Source organism: Toxotes jaculatrix, chromosome 1, assembly GCF_017976425.1.
Source record: "Toxotes jaculatrix isolate fToxJac2 chromosome 1, fToxJac2.pri, whole genome shotgun sequence".
NCBI classification, from domain to species: Eukaryota; Metazoa; Chordata; class Actinopteri; family Toxotidae; genus Toxotes; species Toxotes jaculatrix.
In genome coordinates this window covers 18,885,396-18,910,170 of record NC_054394.1, presented here as the reverse complement: position 1 = coordinate 18,910,170, position 24,775 = coordinate 18,885,396, and the positions used below count along the sequence as shown (strand labels likewise).

At 39.9% G+C, this 24,775-nt stretch overlaps 2 protein-coding genes across 2 annotated transcripts; both read left to right on the top strand.

Moving 5' to 3' along the window:
- Nucleotides 1-262: 262 nt before the first annotated feature.
- Nucleotides 263-1,976, top strand: rassf10b (Ras association domain family member 10b). The gene has a single exon (XM_041039748.1). The coding sequence runs from the start codon at nucleotides 263-265 to the stop codon at nucleotides 1,592-1,594; it is 1,332 nt and encodes a 443-aa protein (XP_040895682.1). The 3' UTR covers nucleotides 1,595-1,976.
- Nucleotides 1,977-18,425: 16,449 nt separating this feature from the next.
- Nucleotides 18,426-24,775, top strand: arntl1b (aryl hydrocarbon receptor nuclear translocator-like 1b). Its single transcript, XM_041034818.1, has 14 exons — nucleotides 18,426-18,469; nucleotides 18,644-18,783; nucleotides 19,417-19,455; nucleotides 19,546-19,703; nucleotides 19,790-19,872; nucleotides 21,083-21,175; nucleotides 21,351-21,468; nucleotides 22,327-22,467; nucleotides 22,591-22,837; nucleotides 23,025-23,131; nucleotides 23,415-23,565; nucleotides 24,051-24,133; nucleotides 24,219-24,310; nucleotides 24,647-24,775. Exons 2-14 carry the CDS (start codon nucleotides 18,680-18,682, stop codon nucleotides 24,659-24,661), a joined length of 1,431 nt encoding a protein of 476 aa, XP_040890752.1. The 5' UTR covers nucleotides 18,426-18,469; nucleotides 18,644-18,679; the 3' UTR covers nucleotides 24,662-24,775.

Genomic DNA, 24,775 nt, shown 5'->3' with positions numbered 1-24,775 from the left:
AGGGGCAGCTCTTTTGAGGGCAAAGCGTTTCCTTGACTTGGCTTCAGGAAAGTGCACAAGAGGACACACAGAGCTCCAAACCCCCCAGCCCCGTCTGCAACTTCTCAGATGTGTCTGGGATGCAGCGCGCATGCACATAGAGGAAATGAGTATGGACAGCGCTGCGCTTTTCTCCACACATGCGGATTCAAATCTGCTTTAAGAATGACTTTTATTTTTTAATTTTTTGCTCATAGGAAATACAGTTTCCCACAAATCCACAATGGAGTCGGAGGAGAGTAAGATATCAGTGTGGGTCTGCCGAGAGGAAAAGCTCGTCCTCGGCTTGTCAAAGCGCACAACCTGCGCTGATGTTGTCAAAGTGCTTCTGGAAGACCAAACCTCACAGCATGGCCTTTCCGCAGCGCAGTCGTACTGCATCGTGGAGAAATGGAGAGGTTTCGAGAGGATTCTGCCGAACAAAACAAAGATTCTACGGCTTTGGGCCGCGTGGGGAGAAGAGCAGAGGAACGTGAAGTTTGTTTTGGTGAAAAGCGAGGCGTCTTTGGCGAACCATGGAGCCCGTAGCGCGGAGGCGCGTGTAGTGCTCAGCAAACACAACCCCTGTGTCACCAAGGGCACCGCACGGTCTCCCATGGGGGGGATCTCACCTGAAAAACAGCGTCGGATTGTTAGGAAAGCTTTCAGAAAGTTGGAGAAGATCAATAAAAAGAGGGCGCAAGCCGCGCACAGAGACGCGTCCTCTGCGGAGAAGATGGAAACTTTGGTTCATCTTGTGGTTTCTCAGGATCACACCATCCGCCAGCAGATCCAGAGGATTACAGAGCTGGACGCAGAGATCGAAAGGTGCGAGGCAAAGGTGCATTTTGACAGAATCAAGCGGCACGGGATTAATTATGTTCAGGACACGTATTTGGTGGACGCTGCTGCAGCTTCCGGCCAAGAGGACGACAAACTGTGTTCAACTGAGACTCTTGCCAAGTTTGAAGAATATGTCCGGCAATGTGAGGAGGTGGTTAGGCTACAAGAGGAGCTGTGGGAGCAGGAAGCTCTTATAGACATCATCACGGTGCAGATCCAGGAGGAGCTGAACCACCGCTGGATGCAGCGGAGGAAAGAGGAGCTGCAGAACAAAGACACAGAACCCGGCGAGGGCGCACACTCTGTCCCCGGCACCGAGGCAGACACGGCATCAGAAAACGAGCTGCTTTTGGAGGAAGAGAGGATCAAAACGCAGCTAGATGCGAGTTTATACATCGGTCTGCGCCTCAACGCGGATTTAGAAGCTATTAGGAGCGATTTAGAGCTGACCCAGGAGATTTGCAGGGCGAGGGAGAAGGAGATGAGGGATTTGCTGGAGAAAGTGAACACTTTGGACATAGACGAAGGGACAGCCAGCGAGGAGAAACGTAGCCACGGGACAGATGATAAGACGGGGATGATGAGCACTTTGGAGAGAAAGAGCGAGTGGGTGGAGCAGGCCAGGGGTCTGTCAAAAGCTCACAGTGCGAACGACGACGACTCAGACACGGGCTTAAGTTCTCTGCACAGTCAGGACTCAGACAGCCACCCTGTGTGGGAGTCACTGGTTTAGGGTTTTACCAGGAAGGCGCTTATCTCTTTATCAACTTTCAAATAAGAAAAAAAAAAACAAAAAACTTCTACAGTCTCAGGGATCATATTTACTCTGAAGTAAACAAAGACTAAGTATAATATTTCCACACAGAAAGCAACAATTTGGAACTGGATCTATCTTACTTTATGCTGTTGTTGTTGTTGTTGTTTTTAAAAAAAAAAAAATATATATATATATATATTTGTATGGGATCATAATCCCCACATATCCCCATATTTTTTATAACATTCTTCTTAAACCAGTTTAATAACAAATGCAGTTTTTTTTGTCGGGATAATAAGTGTTTCTCATCAAGAAAGCTGTTGTTTTGACATAAATAAAAAAACTGTTTTTGAAGCTTCTTTGAAGTTCATGTGTTCCTCTATTATCTTGTGAATGTTCGATTCAAGACCGCAAATTAAGGGATGACATGAGATCAAAGTGTGAAATATGCCAAAATCATTTGGTGGTAAAAACAGATTATTTCCACAACCTCTGCCATGCTAATACACACCTCAGAGACAGCAGAGTGACACAGTCAGAACACAAAGTCAGAGGTTTTTGGGATTAGTCTGTAGATTGTCAACATCTGAGCTTTAACTGTGACCCGGACACTAAGCAATAAAGAAAACATCTTTGCTGTGAATTATAAAAGTCATAATAATATCAGAAGTCAAAACAGAGGCACAAAGCTCATGTAGGAGGACTGATCTACACTCACTAAGCAGAAATGACCTCTGTGTCTCACAGATGATAAGAAGTGACATCTCACACACAGACATGAGCAGTAGCTTTGTCCCCCATTTGGTTAATGTGGCTGCTTTTGAACATATTCAGCATCACAGCTGAAGACTGCCGAGGTATTTTACATGAATCACAGTTTTAAGACAGCAGCACACAACCTCCATATTTTATCTGCCAGCTGTAAGTAAGTGCCGTAGCTGATGTCCCCGTTCTCCTACCATCAACACAACATCTGCCATATGAAGCTAAGACCGAAAATATGTTATTGTTGCTACTCAACTGTAAATTTATTATTTTTGTTAGAAATAGTCTCAAGGCTCAGAGCTACAGAGTGAAAAACATTTGAAACAGTATCGAGTTTCTTCCCTTGATAAACCCGCCCATGTGCTGCTTTATAACTGAATACATAGTGATATGCTAGACAACACAAAAGTATACATTACTACCTGTTGTCAGAGCTGTATATGTACTTAATAGGTGTATTGAACTATTCAAAAACACAGGCAGAATAAAAGGTGAACTAAGTGGTTTCTCAGCATATACAGTGACTGAGTGACACAGCAGCAAAGAAAACGTTACATAACTGTCATATATGTGTGTGAATATTGCAGGGTCATTTGGTGTAAAGCCCGTGTTCCCAGTGTACCCTGTTACACAAGGAATTGTTTATTATAATGATTTTTGCTCACTCTCTCCCATATATATGAGCTAAACAAGTTTTAAAGTTTAAAGAAGGACACAGATGCACAGCTGAGACCAAAATCTGAGCCTGGAGCAAAAAAAAAAAACAAGTCTCAACAGTGGATTTTTGTGTTTCGTTAAGATGATTAATACTTTCAACAATTTTTACAATTTTGCTCATTTTAGAAAGAAGTTTCAAAATACTGTGGGGTCCGAAAGTCTGAGCCCACTGGATAAAATACTACTATAACATAACATAATAGCTTGACAATTTGAGGGAAAAATTGAATCTTTAGAATAGAACATACTTTAGAATATCTTAGTATTTGGTTTGTCACCCTTTTTCTTTAATGACAGCTTGCGCTCGAGTTGGCATGGATTCCACAAGTTCGTGCAAAACCTGATGACCCATGTTATCCCAGCATGATCCGACAATGTTCCAAAAAATTTCTCGTGGTGTCACAGAAATCTTGGCCTGATCAGTCTGATGACTGTGGAGAAAAGTCCATCACAGGAAGGACTCGTTGGTCTTTTTTGGTCTTCAAGTAGTTCTTGCAAAGCTTTCAGGTGTTTGGTGTCATCTACTGTCAAATGCTGATATTTCTTAGCCCACCCCAAGTGTTTGGTCTTGTTTTCCTCTCCTGAGAAGTGGTTTAGAAACTACTATTCATCCCCAGAGACCACAACAAGACAGCCTTCTTTTGACAGTACTTTTGCTGATTGGAGTCTTTGCATTGTTTATTTAGCAAAGTCTGTATCTGTGATGAAGTTACTTATCTGTCAGTGCACTAAGTTTGATGCATTGATCTTCTGATGGTGTGGTCACATTTGGTTTGCTTGATTGTGCTTTGGATTCAACTGATCCAGATTCTTTAAAGCATTTTAGAGTTCTATGCACTGCCCCCTCAGAAACCCTTAGTCTAGCCATGATTTGATCTAAGAAATCCCTTCTTTGCTTAGAATAACAATCTCACTTCTTACACTTTCATTTAGTTCTGATGCCGATTTTTCCCACTATCACAACGCTACTTAGTGAGCAATGATCTGCTTGAAACTAGAGTCACAGCTTTATTTATAACAGGTGAACAGTGGCTGCAAGCTGAGTTAATTGAGTGAGCCTCTGATGAGTAAATCAAATCCACCTGGGTGTCATCTGAACACGTGCTTCAAAGGAAGAGATACAACTCAAGGAAATCTGACATTTTGTACAAAAGAGTTAAGTTGGTCAAAACCACAAATTTGCTTAAACTTCATTGTCAACCTAGAAATAGATCCGAATTTTAAATATTTCTTCTTCATTTTACATGACAGAACTACTTGTGTTGCTAAATGTTTTTAAATCCTCAAACCTTCTGATTATTTCCTGGTTTATGTGAAAATATTAGATATTTTCATTATGGTCTCAGGCTTTTGGACCCCACTGTATTAGGCACCGGGCAGAGTGAGAGAGTGTTAAGAGAATGAGCACTCCTCAGGCACGCCAGCTGTTTATGTTAAAATGTGAATGATAGATATATAATATATGGCAAACTCAACTCAGAACTACCTTCCTTTCCACATATTCTGGGTCCACAAGATCTAAATGTCAGGCAAACAACACCATCTTCTCTGCTTATATTGTCAAATGATTGATGAGTGTACTAAGGGGAAGCTCTTTGTATGTTATTCAAACTAAAAAGTACTGAAATGTCATGACAGCAGTCCAGAAGGGTGACCTTTGGCAAGGAAATAGAGCCTTGTTAGGTTTTTGTGAATAAGAGAAAGAAGAAAACAAAAACAACAGAACAGCCTTAGTGTGCGGTGCAGCAGAGAACTGCATTGAGACAACGCTCCAGGCTGCTCATATTAACTAATGTGTCTACAGCTGCTGATTTTCAACAAGTTTGTTTTTGTCTTACTTTGCAGCTGAGGTCTTGGGGAGAGCTTTCTTTAAAAAGGACAAAAAAGAAAATGATCTGAGTGCAGACACGATGTCTCTGACAGGGAAGAGTTTGAGGGGAAAAAATAGCTCCTTTGAAGATATTAAGTTCACACTGACGTAAAACAGAGAAAAGCAGCAAATCATTACAATGAAAGAGAGAAATTATGTTGTAATGTTTGCCATTTGGCTCTGAAACGATCCATTGATTACTCAGAATAGTTGTTTTCTGTTGATCGACTAATTCTTTCAACTCTACCATAGACTGTAGAGACACATTCTTCTTCTTCTCAGTAACAAGAAGATGCATTTAACATTTAGCTTATACATGGAAAAAACTGATGCCAGTACTTTTGATAGAAGAGTCTGCAGGTATGCCTTTTAGGCTGAATACAGCTCATCAAACTTTACAAATTAGGTAATGGAGCATGTATCGACTTCAGCTGTAGGAGCTCTCTAATAACTGAAGGTGACTCAGATCAGCACTCAGACCAGTGACAAAATGAGAAGAAATGATTTAATCTCTAAAATAGGAGCATGGCCCATTCGCATCTAAAACATACTGTAATAATTTAAATAACATCTTTACCACATTGTGACTAAAATTTCTTCACTTTGACTTAACAGAGGAAAAAAAGCGACGAGGAGTTTAGAAAGCTGACAGACTGTGCTTTGATTATGATAATCCTGCTTTCACAACCAAAATACAGAGCGGCATAAAAATAATTCAGTCTGCTGTGGGGTTACTTTACTATCGACACAAACGAGTGAGGTTTCAGCAGCACCACACAGTACTTCTATTCGTGTAGGGACCCTCACCATTACCCACAACTTTAACCACAACAAGTCCTCAAACAATCCTTTGAAGGAGTGAGGAGCATCCTCACTGGCACATCTGTGTCCTCACTGTCAAAGTCTGAAACTCACAACGAAGGAAGTACAAGAATACACACACACACACGCACACACACGCACACACACACACGCACGCACGCACGCACGCACGCACGCACGCACACACACACACACACACACACACACACAAGCCACCTTAAGTGTCTTTGTTCTTTGAATTTAGGGCAGCATTATTGTCAAACAAGGGGAAGTACTGTATTACATGCTCTGTGAATGGCAGCCTTCCTGACTCGACGCACACAGCAGCACTCCTTTCCTCTCTCTCATGTGGTTCCCTTTTCATTTACCACTTTGTTACACTGAGGAACATAAATTAACCTGACCTGATGGGGAAAAAAACCTTTATCTCATATGTGACAAGCGACACTGTAATACTCCACACAGTACAACATTCCTTGCCTTTTGTTTCAGGAGCGCAGTCTGTGTGGAGTGTTTCCCACATCGCTGAATGGGGTTGCATAAATGTCAAGTTTTGATTATGTGGCGTGTCCCCAGAACTCTGGAGCCACTTGAGAGGACTTTCAGGAATCTGAAGTGTCCTTCTCTAAAGCTTTTCACTGAGCTGGCCTGATTAAAGAAACAAAAGGTTTTCAGGAATGTCAGTAATAAGTTTGAATATTTTTCCCTCTGGTATGTCGCCAGAGCCTGTCTGATTGCCTCTTTGTGTCTGTTATCACAAAAGTATATCCAAGATTCTGTCTTTTATTACAACCTCCTGGCATGTACAGAAACATGTACGACTCACATCCCTGTGCACGCTAACAAAAACATGTCAGGTCCTAATAAAGAAAATGTCACAGTCTTTGTTTGGGGGGGTCATCATAGGGTTCAGAGGTCATGTTATCAGAGGTTAAAGTTACTGAAGCATCACTGCCATTTGACTCTTTCAGCCGGGGGGGTCATGAAGGTGAACAGTAGGGAAGCAGGAGCCGAGAGGGGAAGCACACTTTGTGCAGCAGGACTCTCACTGACTCTGGCTTCTCATGGATAGAGCAGAGGGACCAGAGGTCTCTGCACGGCCACTAAATCATTATGTCACCTTAGTTAACTCCAGAAAGAGCTGACTCTTTCCATGCATCAACTGTCTGAAGGAAGAAATAACATCCTGAAGAATATCCCCCTTCAGAGGAAACTTTCACATGTCAGCAGGGGGTGTGTTCACATAAATACAAAATCAGAGGAGGCATTGTGCTATTGGGAGGCCTGGGTTACTTGTCAACATGGATTATTCTGAATCTAAAGAATTTCTGAATGCAATTAGGTTTAAAGTTGTGTTTCCATAGCCAAATAGTGGCAGGGTTAGCAATTATGGAAAAACATTTTTAGGGGGAACAATGAATGGCAATGATGTTACAGCCTAAGATTAAAGTTAATGGTGGCAGAGGCATGACCTATTCATGACCTATTACCTTAATACAGTTAATCATACTAATCAGATTATATTTTATTTTATATATAAAATTTTAAAGCATTTAACAATTTCTAACTTTGAGAATACACTGATTAACTGAATAATCAAATAATCATTTCAGCCCTAGCATTGCAGGTATTTGGACAATCTGCCATTTTTATGTGAACTTTCAACTCTAATAACTCTCCCAAATGTGTGGGGCACCAAAAAGCCTCTGATATGGTGCAATATGTCAACACCATTTCAAACTACATCAAACTGTTGAGTGGAAGAAAAATCAACTCGTCAAATTAATTACACTGAAATGTATTATTTCCCCTGTTGTCAAAGCAAATTCTTTGCATTTCAAGAAAAAAAAGAACTTCTTTTAATGGCAAGACCTGCCAGAGCTCTCTAATCCCCGGAATGTGTCACTCTGTGCTCCTGGAAGCCTTTGTTCGGCTTCAGAGAGTGATCTGCCATGAAGTCACTAATGAAGGTATTGACTCGAGAGCCAGGACTTCAATACCAGTGCTGAGGTGTGAGCCACTCAGAGAGCACTTGTCCTGCTGCTAACAGACCGGGGCCGCCAGTGTGCGCTCATTAGACCTCATTGTGCTGGTGGCAGGTGTGTTAATCCTGTAAGGCTGGGTGCTGACCCCAGGACCTCGCCTGTGGGATACTGTACAGCCTCTCCCCGAGCCACTCAAGGCCTGTCGCCTCCTGTAGGAGCAGATGTAGCCCAGATCTGTCACCAGCAGGCTCATTACCCTCCAATAACCTTCTTCAGAGGGGCTAAGAGCTGGTTCATGGTCTCTCAGAACTAGTTCATAAGACATGTTGTCTGACCACGTCGGAAATCAAATGTGTTTATAGTCACATATAGTCAAATGGTTACACAGGAAGGCGGAGTTAAAAGCCAGCCATCACAGACAGGGAGGGAAGAAGGGATATTGTTTAAAAACAGGGATACAAAAATGAAAAAAAAAAGAGTGAAGTTAAATCTTGAAATGGTCTAACACGAGGTGTGGGGCAGGAGGTTTCCGAGGCTACTCGACCATTTGACAAGCAATCTGGGCGGAATATAACCCCCACTTAAATCACAACTGGTGGAGTGACAGAGAGTGTAGGACAATCTCATGCTCTTTTTTTTCTCCAAACCTCATTAAACCACATCAAGAGTGGTGTCACAGATATCCAACAGCCATCTGAATAAGCCATGCAAAGTCATTTGCAAAGAATCTGTTTTTGACAGGCTGTAATTCACCTCTATGAACATCGAGTTAGATAAATCAATAAGTCATCATGATTCAACCCACAGGCACACAGACACTGTCTCACCTCTCCACAGCAGACAAACACACTCTTTTAAATCTCCTCAAACAAAGATTAATAATACTACAAATGTTCTGCTTTGCCTCTGGATGAGAGGTCATGTTTCCAGGAACGTGAAGACAGGACAGACACCAGGCAGCCTTTTACTCGTGTGTCGTAATTCCTATGAGAACTTAATGTTAGCACTCTATACTACTAAATTGTTTTCCCAATACTGTTGTGGTGACAAATGTAATTGCTGTGTCATAAACACTGTGTTTACACTATATTATAGTTTAGCGTGTTAGCATGCTAACACTTAAATCACATTCCAGTGTTTCCATCACTTGGACCATGCAGCTAGCATGGCTCACACAAAGCAGCTTTAACAAAAAGAACCTACTCAGTTTGCTGCAGCAGCTCTCGTTACGCTCCCCATTCGTCAAACTATTCTCAGTTGGATTTCCATGGTTCTTTGCCTGCCTGCCTTCAATTGGTGGCACTGTGTTCAGTTTTAATTAAAGTGTTTCAGCGTTTATTGGAATGAAACACCACATCCCAGCTTACAAGCTTTCAACAGTTTCAGGTGGTCTGTGGCAAAAGGTACCACACCCATATGAGAAGAAAGGATAGCTGTAAGTATTTTGCAGCTTGGTATGTTGGCTCAGTTATCTCCTCCAACAACACACAGACATTCTCTTATCATGCATAACAGAGGATTTCATGGGTGTGCTTGGTGTATCAGTTACAGAAAAACTCGTCAAGACGTCTGGGTGTTTCTGAAATTCACTGAATTATCTTCCTCTCCATAAAAGTGAATGGATTCTGCTTAAGGCCAAAATCACAAGGTCTTTTCTCTAGAACAATCACTGCAACACCCCCCCCATCACCTAATGGGAAAGTTTGGTTTCACATACAATGGGAATGGATTGTGTTGCAGTACGTTTGTGGGTCACACAATTTCCCCTTTTGAAACACGCATGCATGCACGCACGCACGCACACACACACACACACACACACAGTGGAGGCTGAAATAGGATCAAAACATAAAGGATGTGGCAAGTTTCTAATGATGTTGCACCTGCTAAATGCAGTGAGTATTCAAACATGACAGCAGCAGTTTTTACAAAATGTTAAATATTCTTCAGATTACACATTAACTTTCATTAAATGCATAGCATAGAGCGCAGGGTTCATCCAGACATTATGGATAATCAATGATTTTACAGCTCTTAGTGAATTTAATGCCTGTTAACTTAGCGGAGACACAGGGAAACTATATTTAGTCCAACTGCTCTTTTGAAATGTATGTGCAAATTTGCATGTTCAGGCTTAAGTTAAAACATAACATTAATTATAATAACATATAAACTATAACTTGAAAGCAACTATATGTCTGCATGTGACTATGAAGTATTTGAACACTGCTGAGAGGTGAAGGGTAAGAGAATAATTCTTCCTTTGACTGTGATGGATATGGACTGAAACTTTTTTTTCTTTTTTTTTTGTCCTGTGTGTCCTGTCTATCTCGGTAAAGTAGCAATTATTATGCTGTGATTTGAGGTTCTCCACACACAGTCTGACCCTGAAGAGCAGGCATACTGATTAGCATTTAGAAACAACTGGGAAGAGCCCAAAACAAAGTTCAATCATAAAGAAACACATTCTGTCTTTGGAGAGAAGGCCTGAAAGCTCTTTAACAAAAATGGGGTCACATCTGAATTGTATAGGTCTGGGAGGCTAGAGGCCTCTTGTTATTTACTAAATGAATTATACCTATATTATGGGGTGTTATTCTCATTTAACATTTAGTGCAACTTGACCGACTTGATCAAGATAATTTATAGCATAAATTATAGCTGCCACAACAGAAAATCTGAAAGAGACTAAGCACAGGCATATGCATATAACTGAAGTTAGCTGCTGGATAGAGTACATTTACATTAGATTTATCAGTGGAATGAAAGAGACTAGACACAGCTTGAGTCTGAGTGGCGATATCTGACCTTGAAAAGGTCACTTTTACCACACATTGGCTGCACAGCTCAGCAGAGCTCTGAAAGTCTCTGTGTGAATGTGTGTGTTTTCCAAATTCCTGATCATGGATTGTTCAACAAGTCTTTATCTCATAAAAGGCAAAATAGTTTTTTTTTGTCATTGGCTCAAAAAAGGACACCTTTCACCATTAAAAAAAAACAACTCATATTAGGATAAGAACAAAATTATGATCATAGTTATAATAAACCTATTCCGACATAAAGGTAGGTCTTTTCAGCATAACCATAATGTCAATATGTAAAGCTTAAAAAGTACAGAAAAGTCAAATACCGCATCTTAAAGTACATGTATGTGTGGAAGAGATAGATGGAGCCTTGCTGAAAACTAGACTCCAAAGTGCAATTTTCCTTCAAAGCCCCCTTCTGCTTTACTCCCACCACAACCCTTTCTCAGGTGAGTTTTATGCTGTTGGACACTTTTCCAAAAGATGGAGAACCAAATTGAACCCACAAAAATAATTTCACTCTCTCTTAGAAGGAACACCAGCTCCAGAACTACACTCTTAGGTTACTCAGAAAATAACTCCAGAGATGATACTGATCAAAGAAGCATCATCAAAGATCACATATATCCAGACTTTGAAGTGAGGACTCTACTCGGTCTTTGCTAGTCGCAGCAGCCAGTCTCATAGTTCCCCTCTTTTCCCAAGGCCATATTTATCCTCTGTTTGAATATGGAAACAGGACAGATATCCATGTGCATATAGGATCACTATAAAAAAACACAAACACAAAATCACAATAAAACTCAAAATTAAGCTTTGTCTACGATTCTTGCTCCAAGGACAAAAATTCAAGAAATGCTGGAAGTCTGCTTCACGTACAAAAGAAATGTCTACTCAGTGTGCAAATAAAGAAAAAGGAATTTCTGCCAGATCAATATGTGCAGGCAGGAGAGCACTCTTGACACACGATAAAAGGTGGGGCCTCTTCTGCGTGTTGTCGTGGAAACCAGTCATCTGGACCTCTGTGGGAACCTAAACCTTATGAGGAAACCAGACTCTAAAGGAGCGATATTAAATTAATTTTGCCTTCGTGTCTTCTTTCAAACTGCGAGGAGGATTGAAATGTTTCTTTAACATACTCAGGAAAGAGCAGTGAGGCAGTTCTATTACATTTTGTTTTTTCATGACAGGCTTTTTGAATAAACTCTGCAATTAAATGCTCATTTTAGCAGGTACAGAAGCCAAGTCACTCATATAAAGAAATAAGGTATAAAGTTGGACTATGAGTCATTTTGCCAACAAGTTACAGATCAGTACCAAATACTAGAGACTGAGCACTAAAAGCACCTACAGATTTTAAAATTAAAAGTTATCAATACATGTATCAATGCAAAAACAGCCTAAAAGCCTATTTGAGTTGTTCTATGTGTGCAGCACACCTTAAACAAAACAAGGATGAATAAATTCGTACAAGCAGCTAGCAGACCTTCTTCACAGGCCCCATGCACAAATCACTAACCATCCGAATTAAAGGAATAAACCAGTGCGCACAAACTAGGTACATGTCCCACATTACTCAAACTCCTACAACAGAGGTGTCCAAACTGTTCCACAATGGGCCGTGTGGCTGCAGGTTTTTGTTTCAACCAATGAAGAGCACACAGTTTGACCAATCAGCTGCTGAAGGCTGAGATCAGTTGATTAAATGAGTCAAGTCTGGTGTGCTGCTGCTGAAAAGTTTGGACACCTCTGCCCTACAAGCTCTGTCCCTTTTACTGTTAACACTATAGCCAGGCATCAGCAGTAACACACTATCTTCAGCCTCAACACAAACAAGGCACAGCACAGAATTTTACCCACATCACATCAGCAAAAACACGAAGCACGGAGCTGGATACACACATACACAGCCCCATAGACAGGCACTGGCAGTTAGCTCTTTGCTAAAGCATCGGCTGGGCTAGGCGGCTACATCCAGAGGCCTCCGGCTGCCTCCAGCGGTCGACGGGGGCTGTAGTGTGCGTGTTTGTTTGCCAATGTTCGGATAGGTTTTTGTGACAGTATGGCTTGTTGTAGTGGAGACTGTACTAACCGACCGTCGAAGGAGTCTGTGTTGCAGTTTTTTCGGTAAGTAAATTTCTCACTATTTTACCTGGATGTTTGCACTAATTAGCATGTATTAGCATATTTTGCTGCTAGCTTATGACTTAATTGCCGATTTATGGTCGCTGCTGATACAGATAGAGGACCGGAGCAGCTAATGTTAGGAACGCTGTTGTGGTGTGTTCCGTGCTCTGAGTCCGTTTATTGAGGGAATACTAGGCTACAATTTTATTTCGTCTCGTTTTTCTGTTTAAAAAGTCCGACATTGCATGGACAGAGCAGCTCCGTCAGTAAGCGGCTGCTGTTGTTTGTGTGCTGCTGTAATTGTAAGTGGATAGTGGGTTGAGGCAGCGGTGAAAGCCGGTAAATATTATCATTATTTTGATAATTATCATTAATAATAATGTTTTAATATACGTTATACGTCTAACGTTTCAATATATTTTATCAATATGAAATAATAATTTTTGTTTCACAGTTAAATAACAGGCTATAAATAAATTTCCCCCCACAACTCCACCAAACCCTGCCGCTCCACCTAAAACCTCTCTATCTGAAACAGTCATGTTTAAAACACAGCAGCAACATTATGATCTCTGTTGTATGCTCTGTGTCGCGGTCGAGCTAGTCGGGTCGGACTCGGGGACTGTCGTGTGGTGGATGTAGCTGCGTGTAGCTGTCGCTTAGGTTGTTAGCCTAGCTGATTAGCTGATTAGCCTTATGCTAGCTCGGTTGCTCCGAGCTAAGTGGCCGGGTTCTCGGCCGGCTGACTCCGGCTGACCCGTAGAGTAACCGCCTCTTCGCCAAATATGGAAAGTACACTCCCACTAAAATCCAAGATGGCGCAGCTCAAATGCCCATGGTTTGGTCACAAAACCGACTCCCCGAAACCAATGGGTGACGTCACGGGTGCTACGTCCATGTCTTATACAGTCTATGGTCTTATACAGTCTATGAGACAAACAAGAGCGTTTGACTCAGCTTTGACGTCCAGGCCTTTTTTCATCATGGCGGTGAACTGGTTCAAATCTCTGTCATACTAGTCCCGCATTAGTTCTTCATCTTTGTTCGCTAACCAGTCTTTATAAATCCAATAGGCACGATGTAATTAGCGACACTGAGGAACAGAGTCGTGTCTCTGTCCACAGTTACCACATTCAGATGTTTGATGATTTCTGCTCAGTTAGTTTCACCTGGCCTCACCTGGGTAGACTCACCATGGTTTTTTTCACCAATCTTTATTAGAAAAGTCAAAACAAGCATACAGAGGTGAATATACACAAAGTCAGGATCATTTAACTAGAAACACCAAAAAGACATACACATACTACATTATGACAGCATTTCTATTCACACGACAGAATTACAGACATGCAATTTTTTTTTATTTTCTTTAACTAGAGCAGGAAGAAAAGGATTTGCTTTGAGAGAATATTTACACACTTTCACATGGATGTAAAATTTGGCCATAATAAGACTGGTGAGGTAGAATTTGTCTTCATGCTGTGGTCAAGGAAACCAAATGAAACGTTTTCACCATCTCAGAGAGAAAATATGATAAATTCTTGAGGTAAAAGAGGCAGATAGATCTTTCCAAAAATGTCTCTCAATTTCTACTGACAATGCCAAAATAAGGACTGGGCATGAGCGTAGGCCTGCAACATCCTCTGTTACCACACTGACTGATGTTTACCAGCTGTTACAACTCAGAGTCGAAATGTTTCAGTTTTGTTCTAAAATGTGAGGGTTTGCTGTTTGCTTTGTCATATGTGATTGTAAATTAAATGTCTTTGTGTTTTGAACCGTTGGTTGAACAAAAGAGGCTCTTTAAAGACCTCACTTTGGGCATTTTTAAGCAATTGCTTAATCAAGAAAGTAATTGTCAGATGCCAAGTTTAATAATAAGAGAGCCTTGGCTTGTTTTTGAGTCAAAACACTACTGTAAATTTTAATCTTGAGGAGGACACAAGACCACATTTTCACCTAACAGCATACATTGATAGGAGCTTGTGATTTGTACCACAACAGGTTAGGTTTTCTAATTATCATCCTGATGAAAGCAGCAGAGTTTGACTCTTAAAATTGATTTAAACAGGGACACAGAGACTGGGATTCTGTTTCGACTTGTGTAGATGTACTAAAGAAATCATGCTTTGAAACACCAGTCAACTATAGTTTCAGAGGGTTTACAAGCTATTTATATCGCTGCATTGAATAAACACCCATTAATTTAAAAGGAGACATAACATGAACTTTTGCAGTGAGCAAATTGAATGTGTCAAGTCATGAAGAAAAAAGAGAGAAGACAACAAGCGTTTAGCTGTGGGTAAGACTCTGTGGTCATAAGATTTTGTTTTGACTAGTTTTTGATCAGATAAACCTTGTGATTCAGTCTCTTTAATTCAACAGGCACAGAGTTTTCACCAGCGTGACAGATAGACAGACAATAACAGAGTTTAGCCATCATCAGATCAAAGTTGCCAGAAAAAGTCTCACAAACCCAGCATTCCCCTGGATATGACAAAAATTATCCTCAAGGTTTTTAGTTTTTTCCCTCATGACTCACTCCTGACAGATGGAGCAGTTGCATGACATTAGGGTTCATGATAACAATTAAGCAGTCTTTCTCAGACTGGACAGAGAATTTGAACTAAACCAGATATTACAATTAACCTCACAAACCTTCACAAACCAAAAAAGTACTGAAATATATATTTAGAATTCTTTGTTTATGTAGCTCAGCTCATAAAAGCTTGATGAAGTTTTGTTCTTAGCCTTCCATAAAGAGATGGCAAGAGACAAAACCTTTCTGACGCCTCCAGTGATAAAAAATGTTGAATGATAAAGAGCACAATAGCAAATTCAGTTGCCTTTGATATACAGTGATACTGCATGTAGATGTTTTTACTCATGGCAATGGGTTGTCTGATTTCATTAAAGAGAAGACCTTGCTGCATTAAAAACAGGCCACACATTTTTCATTTGATTTCACACGTCAGTATGTGGTGCACTGACACTCTGTCCTACAAAAATAGCAGATGGTTGGATTCAGTTAAATAAGGTATAATGTTGCATGTTCACATTTCTCTGGCAGAATTATATTAAATTAGAAGACACCAGAGCCTGTCCTCACCCATCTGTTAAAAAAAGGGGGTGAAAACAGCCAAAAAGCCAAATAATTACTTACAAACACTTCTATTGCATATATTCAACTGTTTAGATAATCTGTTTCTCAAGTTCTGAATAAGCTAAATAAAAAATTTGTTTGATTTTATTGTGCATGGTTTGGCTTAAACACTGATACCACCCAGGACTCCCGAGCTTCTGAGGGAAACCAGTGATAAAATGCCATTGTACAACGTGGCAGAATTGTAGACATGTTACAGGGTTGTATGCACCTTCAGCTGTGCCTGTGACATATGCTCAGATCTGACAGATAACGTACCAGATGTTGTTAGTGTAACTGAGAACAAAAGGTGAAGGTCTGTGGTGGACTCAGGCTGTACTTCTGACCAAAGTTTGGAGGAGTATTAAAACGTGTATGTGTGTGTCCCTCAAATGTGAATTACCTATGGACATCATATCGGCATTACTGCTGGCATCTCCTGTAGCACAGCCAAGTTGAAGTCAGGCCTAAATTTGCACCTCAAATATATGTTGCAACTTAACGAGTTTGAAAGATTACAGTTTTTACAGTTTATTACAATTCTTTGACCAGTTTTTTTTTTAAAGAACTTAAGATACGTTTTAAACCTGTTGGATAGATGAATTTTTCAGTGTACAAGTACCAGTGTGGAGATTTTTCATCAGTTTGTTGCACTCTGCTGCTGGCTTGTGGTGAAATGGGGTGATGGCATAAAAGTAACAGCACAGTAACAGAACTACACTAATGATACATCAGCTACTACTACTACTTACCGCTGCTGCTACAAACAATAATAATAATCAGGGTTTCCAGTTAACTGAGGGCTTGCGGAATTAGCTAGCCTGATTTTTATCAAAGAGAGACTATTTTCATTTGAGACTGATTTTTTTTTTTTTTTTTTAAACCAATTTATGAAGCAATTTCCTAGAGTTAAATGAAAGTAGAGGGGTGGTTGCTTAGCCTTCAGTTTTAATAAACCATGCCTTGTGTGTCTTATCAAAAGGCAGAGCAGATGAGTCTTATAAAAGTGGGTGAAAAACATATGTCAATCCCAGTAACGTCTTCAATAGAATCCTTTTCAGATTCTATTTTTCCATTTTGTGTTGGGGCTGGAGGTGGACATTAGGATGTGGTGGGAGCATGAGGTTGATGTATAGCATGCACAAGTCTGATCCCTTTTCCTACCCCGTTTCTGTTACGCAAGTGTCTGTCACTCAACAGGAGTGAATAAGCAGTGAATAAGCAACCCACAAGATTGTGAAACCAATCCAGTTCAACGGCTGAGACTAGAACAGAAAAAATTAGTCAATCAACAGAAAATGAAGTGTCAACTATTTGAACAGTCGTTACTGTTTCCAGCTCCTCAGATAGGAAGATTTCACACTTTTCTCTCTCATACATGATTAACTGAATATCTTGATTTTGGACTGTTGGTCAAATAAAACAAGACATTTGAAGATGTCACATTGGTCTGTAGGAAATTTTGATGGTCATTTCTTACTGCTGTTTCTTACTGTCATTTTATAGACTAAACAATCAAAAAAAAAAAAAAGATCAGAAAAATCAATCAATAATGAAAACAACCGTTAGCTGCATCTTAGCAACGACTCCATTCATTTTTAATGTCCTCTAATTTTAGTTGTTGTACCAACTTGCTGTTTTTCTGTATTTGCAGTATGCATGTATGCAGCATGACATATGTTTATGTGTTGTCCAAGTGTTTACTCCTGTTTGGTTTCTGCTTTCTTTAGCTTTCAAGCTCTCTCCTCCACCGTAGTAAAATGGTTGATTGAAAGGATTTTAGTAATTGGTGTCAAATTTAGCTCTGATGCTGATGCACTGACATCAAATCTATTTACACTAATAAAAATATCTTATAGAGATAGTTTTGGTTCAGTTTGATCCGATGAAACCAGAGATGCTTATGTAATAGTCAAAGTCGAAAAACAGGCTATTATTAGCCTATGTTTAGAAAAATAAGGATATTGTATTGGAAACTGAAAGGACAAAATTATACTTTAATCCCTGGAGCCAACAAAAAGCTCATGTTGCAGACTGTGATAATGTGAAAACAGGTGTATGATTACTCCTGCCATCTGTTCAGCTTTTATTTAATGCTCCATCTCTCTATTTGCTAACTCCTTTATGACAAATCTGAGAATGTATTTTTAAAATCATGTTTGAAAGCTGAGCACAGTTTTTATATTCATTTCCTTGTCATTGAACAATGTCCAACGAAATTAAAGTGGCACTATATACTTGAAACTTGGGGAACTTGTTCCGAGCTACAAAACAGCGGCCTTTTACATAATGACCTATGACGAGAATCCTTTCACAGTGCAGTTACATCAGATCCTGTGTTTTATCAAATGTCATTATCAAATGTATCTTGTCTTATGCAAGGTTGACATTGATCTTCAGTTAAGAAAAAAACGCACACGTGTCCTCATCAGTCATGTTTTTGATCTGATTACTTAATCAGAAGTTAGGGTTACCACGTTTTAAGTCTTACCATATCTGTTTCCTCTTATATAAGTCATATCTGATTCTTAGCTCCCTTGTCAGTACTGACTGTGAAGCAGTTGAAAGAGATGTGTGGAGAGCCACAACCTTTATGAAACCTTCTGGGTCTCGTAGGATGTAAGTACTAGTGGTTAAAGCTGTTGTTGATTGTGCTGCTTTAAGTTTTAAATCTAAACTTCCTTCTTGGGCTCAGATGTTTTCACACTGAGACAAGTTTAATAATAACCCGATGGCTGTGTTTTATGTACCTGTGATATACCTTCTGTACTTACATGAAGTTGTCTCCACAAGGACCTGCCAGATTCAAGGTTGGACATTTCCTCTAAGATGAGCAAGCTCATGTCCTCACAATCAACCAACCTCTGCTGCTCTACTGGCACAACCAGCAAGAACTTCTTTTGTAAAAGGAAAGGAAGCTCCATTGTATATCTGTAAGTCAGCCTACACACAGTACATTCTGCACATTACACCTGCTGCTGATAAAATGTGTTGCTTTTGTTTCCTTCCGGTTGAACCATTTGCTCCAGATGTCAAAATTTCCTTGTTTGACTTTTGAATGTAATGTGACATTTATTGAGAAGCTGCAGTGCAATATAGAAGAGTTGTGGTCCATTGGAGAGTTAAGATAAATGTGATAATGCTTGTGCTCAAACTGTTAGAAATTAATCACTTAAAGTAGAAATTGGGGATTATGATGCAGGTTTGCTCAATAAATTTCACACTGTGTTAACAAAACCCCAGTCCTGTGAATAATTATGATGTGATCGTGAATCATGGTTGTAAAAAAAAAAAAACAGACTCTAGTCTGCTTTCAATTACATTTGACACATTTTTATACTAGAAATTTCATCAAATAATGACCAGTGATTGGTATGTATGATAGAAAACTAAATAATCTAAGCTTTTACGGCATGTGGTTTGGCACATAAGTCCATTTCCATTTTATTTTGTGTGAAATGTGCTTTTAAATACTGCTTTACTGTTGCTCTAAATGCCTGTGAATGTCTATGAGATTAACTGTTAATTAAGACCAACCCTATTTATTATTCTTACACTCTGCCTAGGGACCATGACGACCACCAAGGTCACAATAAGAATACCAGGTAACCATGACTGCTTTTCTTTTTGTGTGTGTCACGGTAGAAAGTGTGGAAGCATAAGTGGTGTTGGCCTCTTTATTGTTTATGTTACAGGAAGACTCACAGTCAGATAGCGAAGAGATGCAGGGATAAGATGAACAGCTTCATAGATGAGCTATCATCATTAGTGCCTATGTGCAAAACTAAATCACACAAACTGGACAAACTCTCAGTCTTGCGTATGGCAGTCCAACACATGAAGAAGTTACAAGGTAAGAGAACGATGACTTTTACTGTCAAAAATGAAGGCAAACTTATATTTTAAGAGCTGATTAACGTCTTTGTCCCTGAAAATCAGGTTCTGCCGCCAACTGTTACCCAGAAGTTAATTACAAACCTGCTTTCATATCTGATGAGGAGCTAAAACACCTGATACTGAGGGTAGGTTGACCTTCTTCTGATAACAAGTTAATGAATAAATGCAAAATGGAAGAAGCATTTTTACTCTTTTACAGTATCTATCAACTCATTCACATGAAATTATACTACGATTCAGAAACAAAAACAAACACTTTTACAACGCCCCTCATAATCTGAATCACTTTTATTTGAAAATCTCCCTTATTTGCCTGGTTCCATGAATGATGCCTGATTATCGTAGCACTGACAGAAGCTGTTTACATTCTGGTTAGTTTCTGTTGTGATGTGCTAGTGCAGTAGATTTTATCTCAGCATCATTTAGGCCACAAACACCCACCACTTATAAACATCCTTGCTGATGCTTTCTGTTGTCTGATTAGTGTTGTATATTTCCTCACTCTGTAAGGCTAGATAGGCTCAGAACCACAGAAGAAAGCCACACGATTAAGTCATTATATATAGTGCATTTTTCATGGTCAGAGTATTTTCATAAAATTTAGAGCTGCCACTGGAAGATGTGGACAGTAGAGAGTATATAGTACACCCTTCTGTCCCACACCAAACAACTGACAGACAAAGGCATCAGCTGGCTGGTGACTGTAATGGAACATTTAGCTGCTAAAAAGCCTGATGTTTTTCTCAGGAGTTGGTAGAGAGTAAAACAGAGCTACAGCGAAAGGGAATTTTGGACTTATATTCATCATTTGGACACAAACAGGACTCCCATTGAATGCTAATGTTTACCATAACAACTTATAGGTGATAATATGTCAGTGTTTTGTTTACAGCCTGTTGCACTGCCCTAAAATGGCCAAAAATCAATTAAAACAGATTTAAAGGATTTATGGTGGGTTTAGTAATTAACAAGGAAAACAAGGATCACTAGATTACAGGAAGTTAGGAACAACAACAAAGTAATACAATATTTGTATTAAACTGTGGAGGTAAAAAGAGAGCCAACCCATATTTCTGAAATACTCTGCTCACACTGTTGCCACTCTAACATCAACATCAATAAGAGCCCAGAAAATCAATGGATCAAGGGTCAGGGTTTACTCGCACCACAAATACAATCTCATGTGGTGGCCCTAAGAGCTGCGGGTCAACTCTGACTGCGGGGTTTTCAGATTTGCTCATTTAGAAGTTACAACTTCTGATCCTTCCCTGTGTTAACACCCTCTTGGCCTTGATCTGTCCTCTTCTCTGTCTGACCCACACCTATTGTTGACAGGCAGCTGATGGCTTTCTGTTTGTGGCTGACTGCGTTCACGGGAAAATACTGTTTGTTTCTGAATCAGTACATAAGATCCTAAACTACAGCCAGGTAGGGGATTTTCAGTATGTCTGTAAAATGATGATAAACAGTTCTAAATCTAATTATCTGTGCTACATATTTGGCTTTAATCATGCACATTTTGAAACTCTTTAGCATTTTATGGATTCTGAAATGTGTAATAAAGTCTCACTATTCCCCCGGCATTTTTTCCATTTGTCTCCAGAAGGACCTGATTGGCCAGAACCTATTTGAGTACCTGCATCCTAAAGACATTGGCAAAGTCAAGGAGCAGCTGTCCTCAGCAGATATTGTCCCACAAAAGAGACTCATCGATGCTAAAAGTAATCCACAATAATAGCAAGAGTGCCTTGTTTGACGTGCAGGCTTGATATCAACCAAAGTCTTTCTGAAACAGGAATGATATACTTTATACAGTGGCAAGAAAAAGCATGTGAACCCAGTGGAATGACCTGGTTTTCTACAAGCATTGGTCCTAAAATGTGGTCTGATTTTATCTAAGTCATGACTACAAACACAATGCTCCAGCTAATAAAACACAGTTATATACTTTAGCATTTTTATTGAACACACCCTTTCAACACTTATGGTGCTGGTGGAAAAAGTCAGCGGATTTACTAAGTAGTTGAACCTCCTTTGGCAACAATAATTGAAAGTTTGTGGGGCTGCAGATCAGACTAGCACAACGTCCAGGAGGAAGTTTGGATTACTCTTCTTTACAGAACTGCTTCAGCTCAGACATATTTCTTAGAGTGTCTGATGTGAACAGCTCTATGAGCTCATTCCACAGCATCTCTGTTGGCACAGTCAGGTCTGGGCTGTGACTGTGCCACTCCAAGAGGTGGATTTTCTTTGTCTGAAGTCATTCTGTTGTACAGTAGATTGACTTTGGTGTTTAGAGCCATAGTCCTGCTTCAGGTGCTGGACAGCTGCCCCGACTTTATCCTATAACATACAACTTGGGAATTTCTCTTTCCCTTTGTGAGGTACCCAGAGTGTAATTTACTTCTATATTTCTGTTACACAAAATACTGTAAACCCCTATCCTCTTGTCTTTTTACCTTTTCTGTTTTTTTTTGTACTTATAGGTACTGGTATGTATTGGTGTAGTACAGTACAATAAAGTTACACTATAGTTTACAGACTGCCATATACGCTGTTACCCTTTTTTTGTTTTTCAGGTGGTCTTTTAGTGAAGACAGACATCAAAAAAGGTTCTTTAAGACTTTGTTCGGGGGAGAGACGATCATTTTTCTGCAGGATGAAGTGCAACCGAAATGTGGAAGATGACGATTTCTCCTCCAGCTGCTCAAAAAAAAATGGTAGCATCCCTTCTCCTTTAAACCAGTATATTATGTTCTGCTAACTAATCAAATCTGACGCTCACTCATTTGCATTATCATTATCATTTTAGAAAACCTCTGCCCACTTTCCTTAATTCACAGTCTCCCGTAAGGGCTTCTGCACCATTCACAGCACCGGTTACTTAAAAACCTGGTCCCCAGCTGAGATGGATCTGGATGAAAATAATGAGCCGGACAATGATGGATGTAACCTAAGCTGTCTGGTGGCTGTTGGTCGGTTGCATTGCCACACCGTTTCTCAGCCAGTGCAAAATCACATCAAGGTCAAGCCCCTGGAGTTTGTTTCATATCATGCTATTGATGGGAAGTTTGTCTTTGTAGACCAAAGGTAAGAACTTTTACCACAAAGTGTGGCTTCATATCAATGCGTTTGAATAAAACTGAATTTAATGTTCACGTGCACCCAATTCTCATTAATCACATGCCAAATTGTAATCCTGATATCATTTGTCGATCGATATAACTAAAATACATTAAGATAATAACAAAGTGAATATGCTCTATTTCTTTTCAAGGGCCACTGCCATTTTGGCTTACGTACCTCAAGAGCTGCTGGGAACATCATTTTATGAATACTGTCATGAAGATGACATTGCTGATTTAGCAGAATGTCACAGGCAAGGTATGCCTCTTACAGAAGGGAAAACACAAATCTTGATTAATTGCTATTGCACATATTTACAATATATGAGGTTCTGCCAAAGAAAAGGATTTCTGTCCATGTACAGTCATTACACTGATCAGTGTGTGGCACTCTGATCTGCTCTGGTGGAATTACGGTGGTTTGCTATCATTTCTGTAGCAGAGAGAAGTAATGGGATGAAGATAGTGTTGTAGTTCATCTTACCTGTGGACAGTTCATCCATTATCTGCCCTTGTCCCCCTCTGTCACTGTCTGCTGTAAGTGCTGCAGATGAAAGAGAAGATCAATACAAACTGCTACAAGTTAAAAACAAAAGATGGCTTATTCATCACACTTCGAAGCCGCTGGTTCAGTTTTATGAACCCTTGGACCAAAGAGGTGGAATACATCGTCTCTACCAATACTGTAGTCACGTAAGTAAAATCCATGCTTTTTGAGCTTATGATTTAATATTGTGTTGTATCACCATGTTTTGTGTCATCCTTTCTTTATTTTCTGTTTCCAGGTTTAAATTTTATTAAGTATATATATATATTTTTATTAAACATTTGTTGCTATCCAAGCTTATATTATTTTATCAGACTCATTCCAGTTTACCCACTCTGGACTGCAAATGTGTGCACCAAATATCACAACAAACTGTGCAATAGTTTCGACATATTTCAATAAAAAAAAATACCTAAAAACCTACTAAAATACCTGCCTCATGGTGGCACTAGAGAGACAGTAGGAGGATAACCAACTCAGATATTACCACAGATATTTTTACTAAATTTCGCACTAATCCATGACGCAGATGTTGAGGTGTTTGACAGGATAAGTGAAAATGTTTACCTGCTGGTGGTGCTATGACATTATACACAGTCATGCCCCATTCTTTCAATTTTCTTTGACAAAGCAGCCCTTCAGGTGGCAGACCTGACAGCAGTTATCATCAGCCTGCTGCTCCCCCACACACAATGACCACTGTACTAACACCAGGTGAGAGACCTTTCCTATCTGAGCTTAATCTCAACCACCTAAGCAAAGCAGCACGTAAGTATCTTACCACCCTGTCTTGTTGCAGGTGAAGGGAAGCTGGACATCCAAACAGTTCCTGGACTTCCTGGTGGTGCAGGTTCAGGGCAGGAGCTGGAAGGAATTACTGGCGATCCAGAGGTAACTATAATCAAACTAATTTTTGCTGTTGTTAAAGATAACAAGTCATGTCTTGATGAACATTTTTATGATTTCAAAATCGTTTAGGTCATCTCTCAAATCAGAGGATGCAGATTTATCAGCCCGTGTTGTGCTGCCTTCAGGCAGCTGCTGGGATTTAATGAACTGAAGAAGCTTTTCACACAGTATAAAGCTGCTGTTGACATCAGATACACAAACACTGAGCCATACCCCTTATTTACAGATAATATGCACACTGATTCAGCAACGTTCCTGTATTTAAACACAACAAATGCCAAATGTAAATGTTAATTTCATCTGTGTGTGTTTCTGTAGATACAAAAAACCTGATGGTGGGAAATGTTGGGAGGATGGGCAGGGAGAAGGAGAGAGACAACCAAGCACAAGAGTTTTCAACAACACAGAAGGTGGCAAAAAAAGTTTTTGAAGCACTGGAGGCTGTAG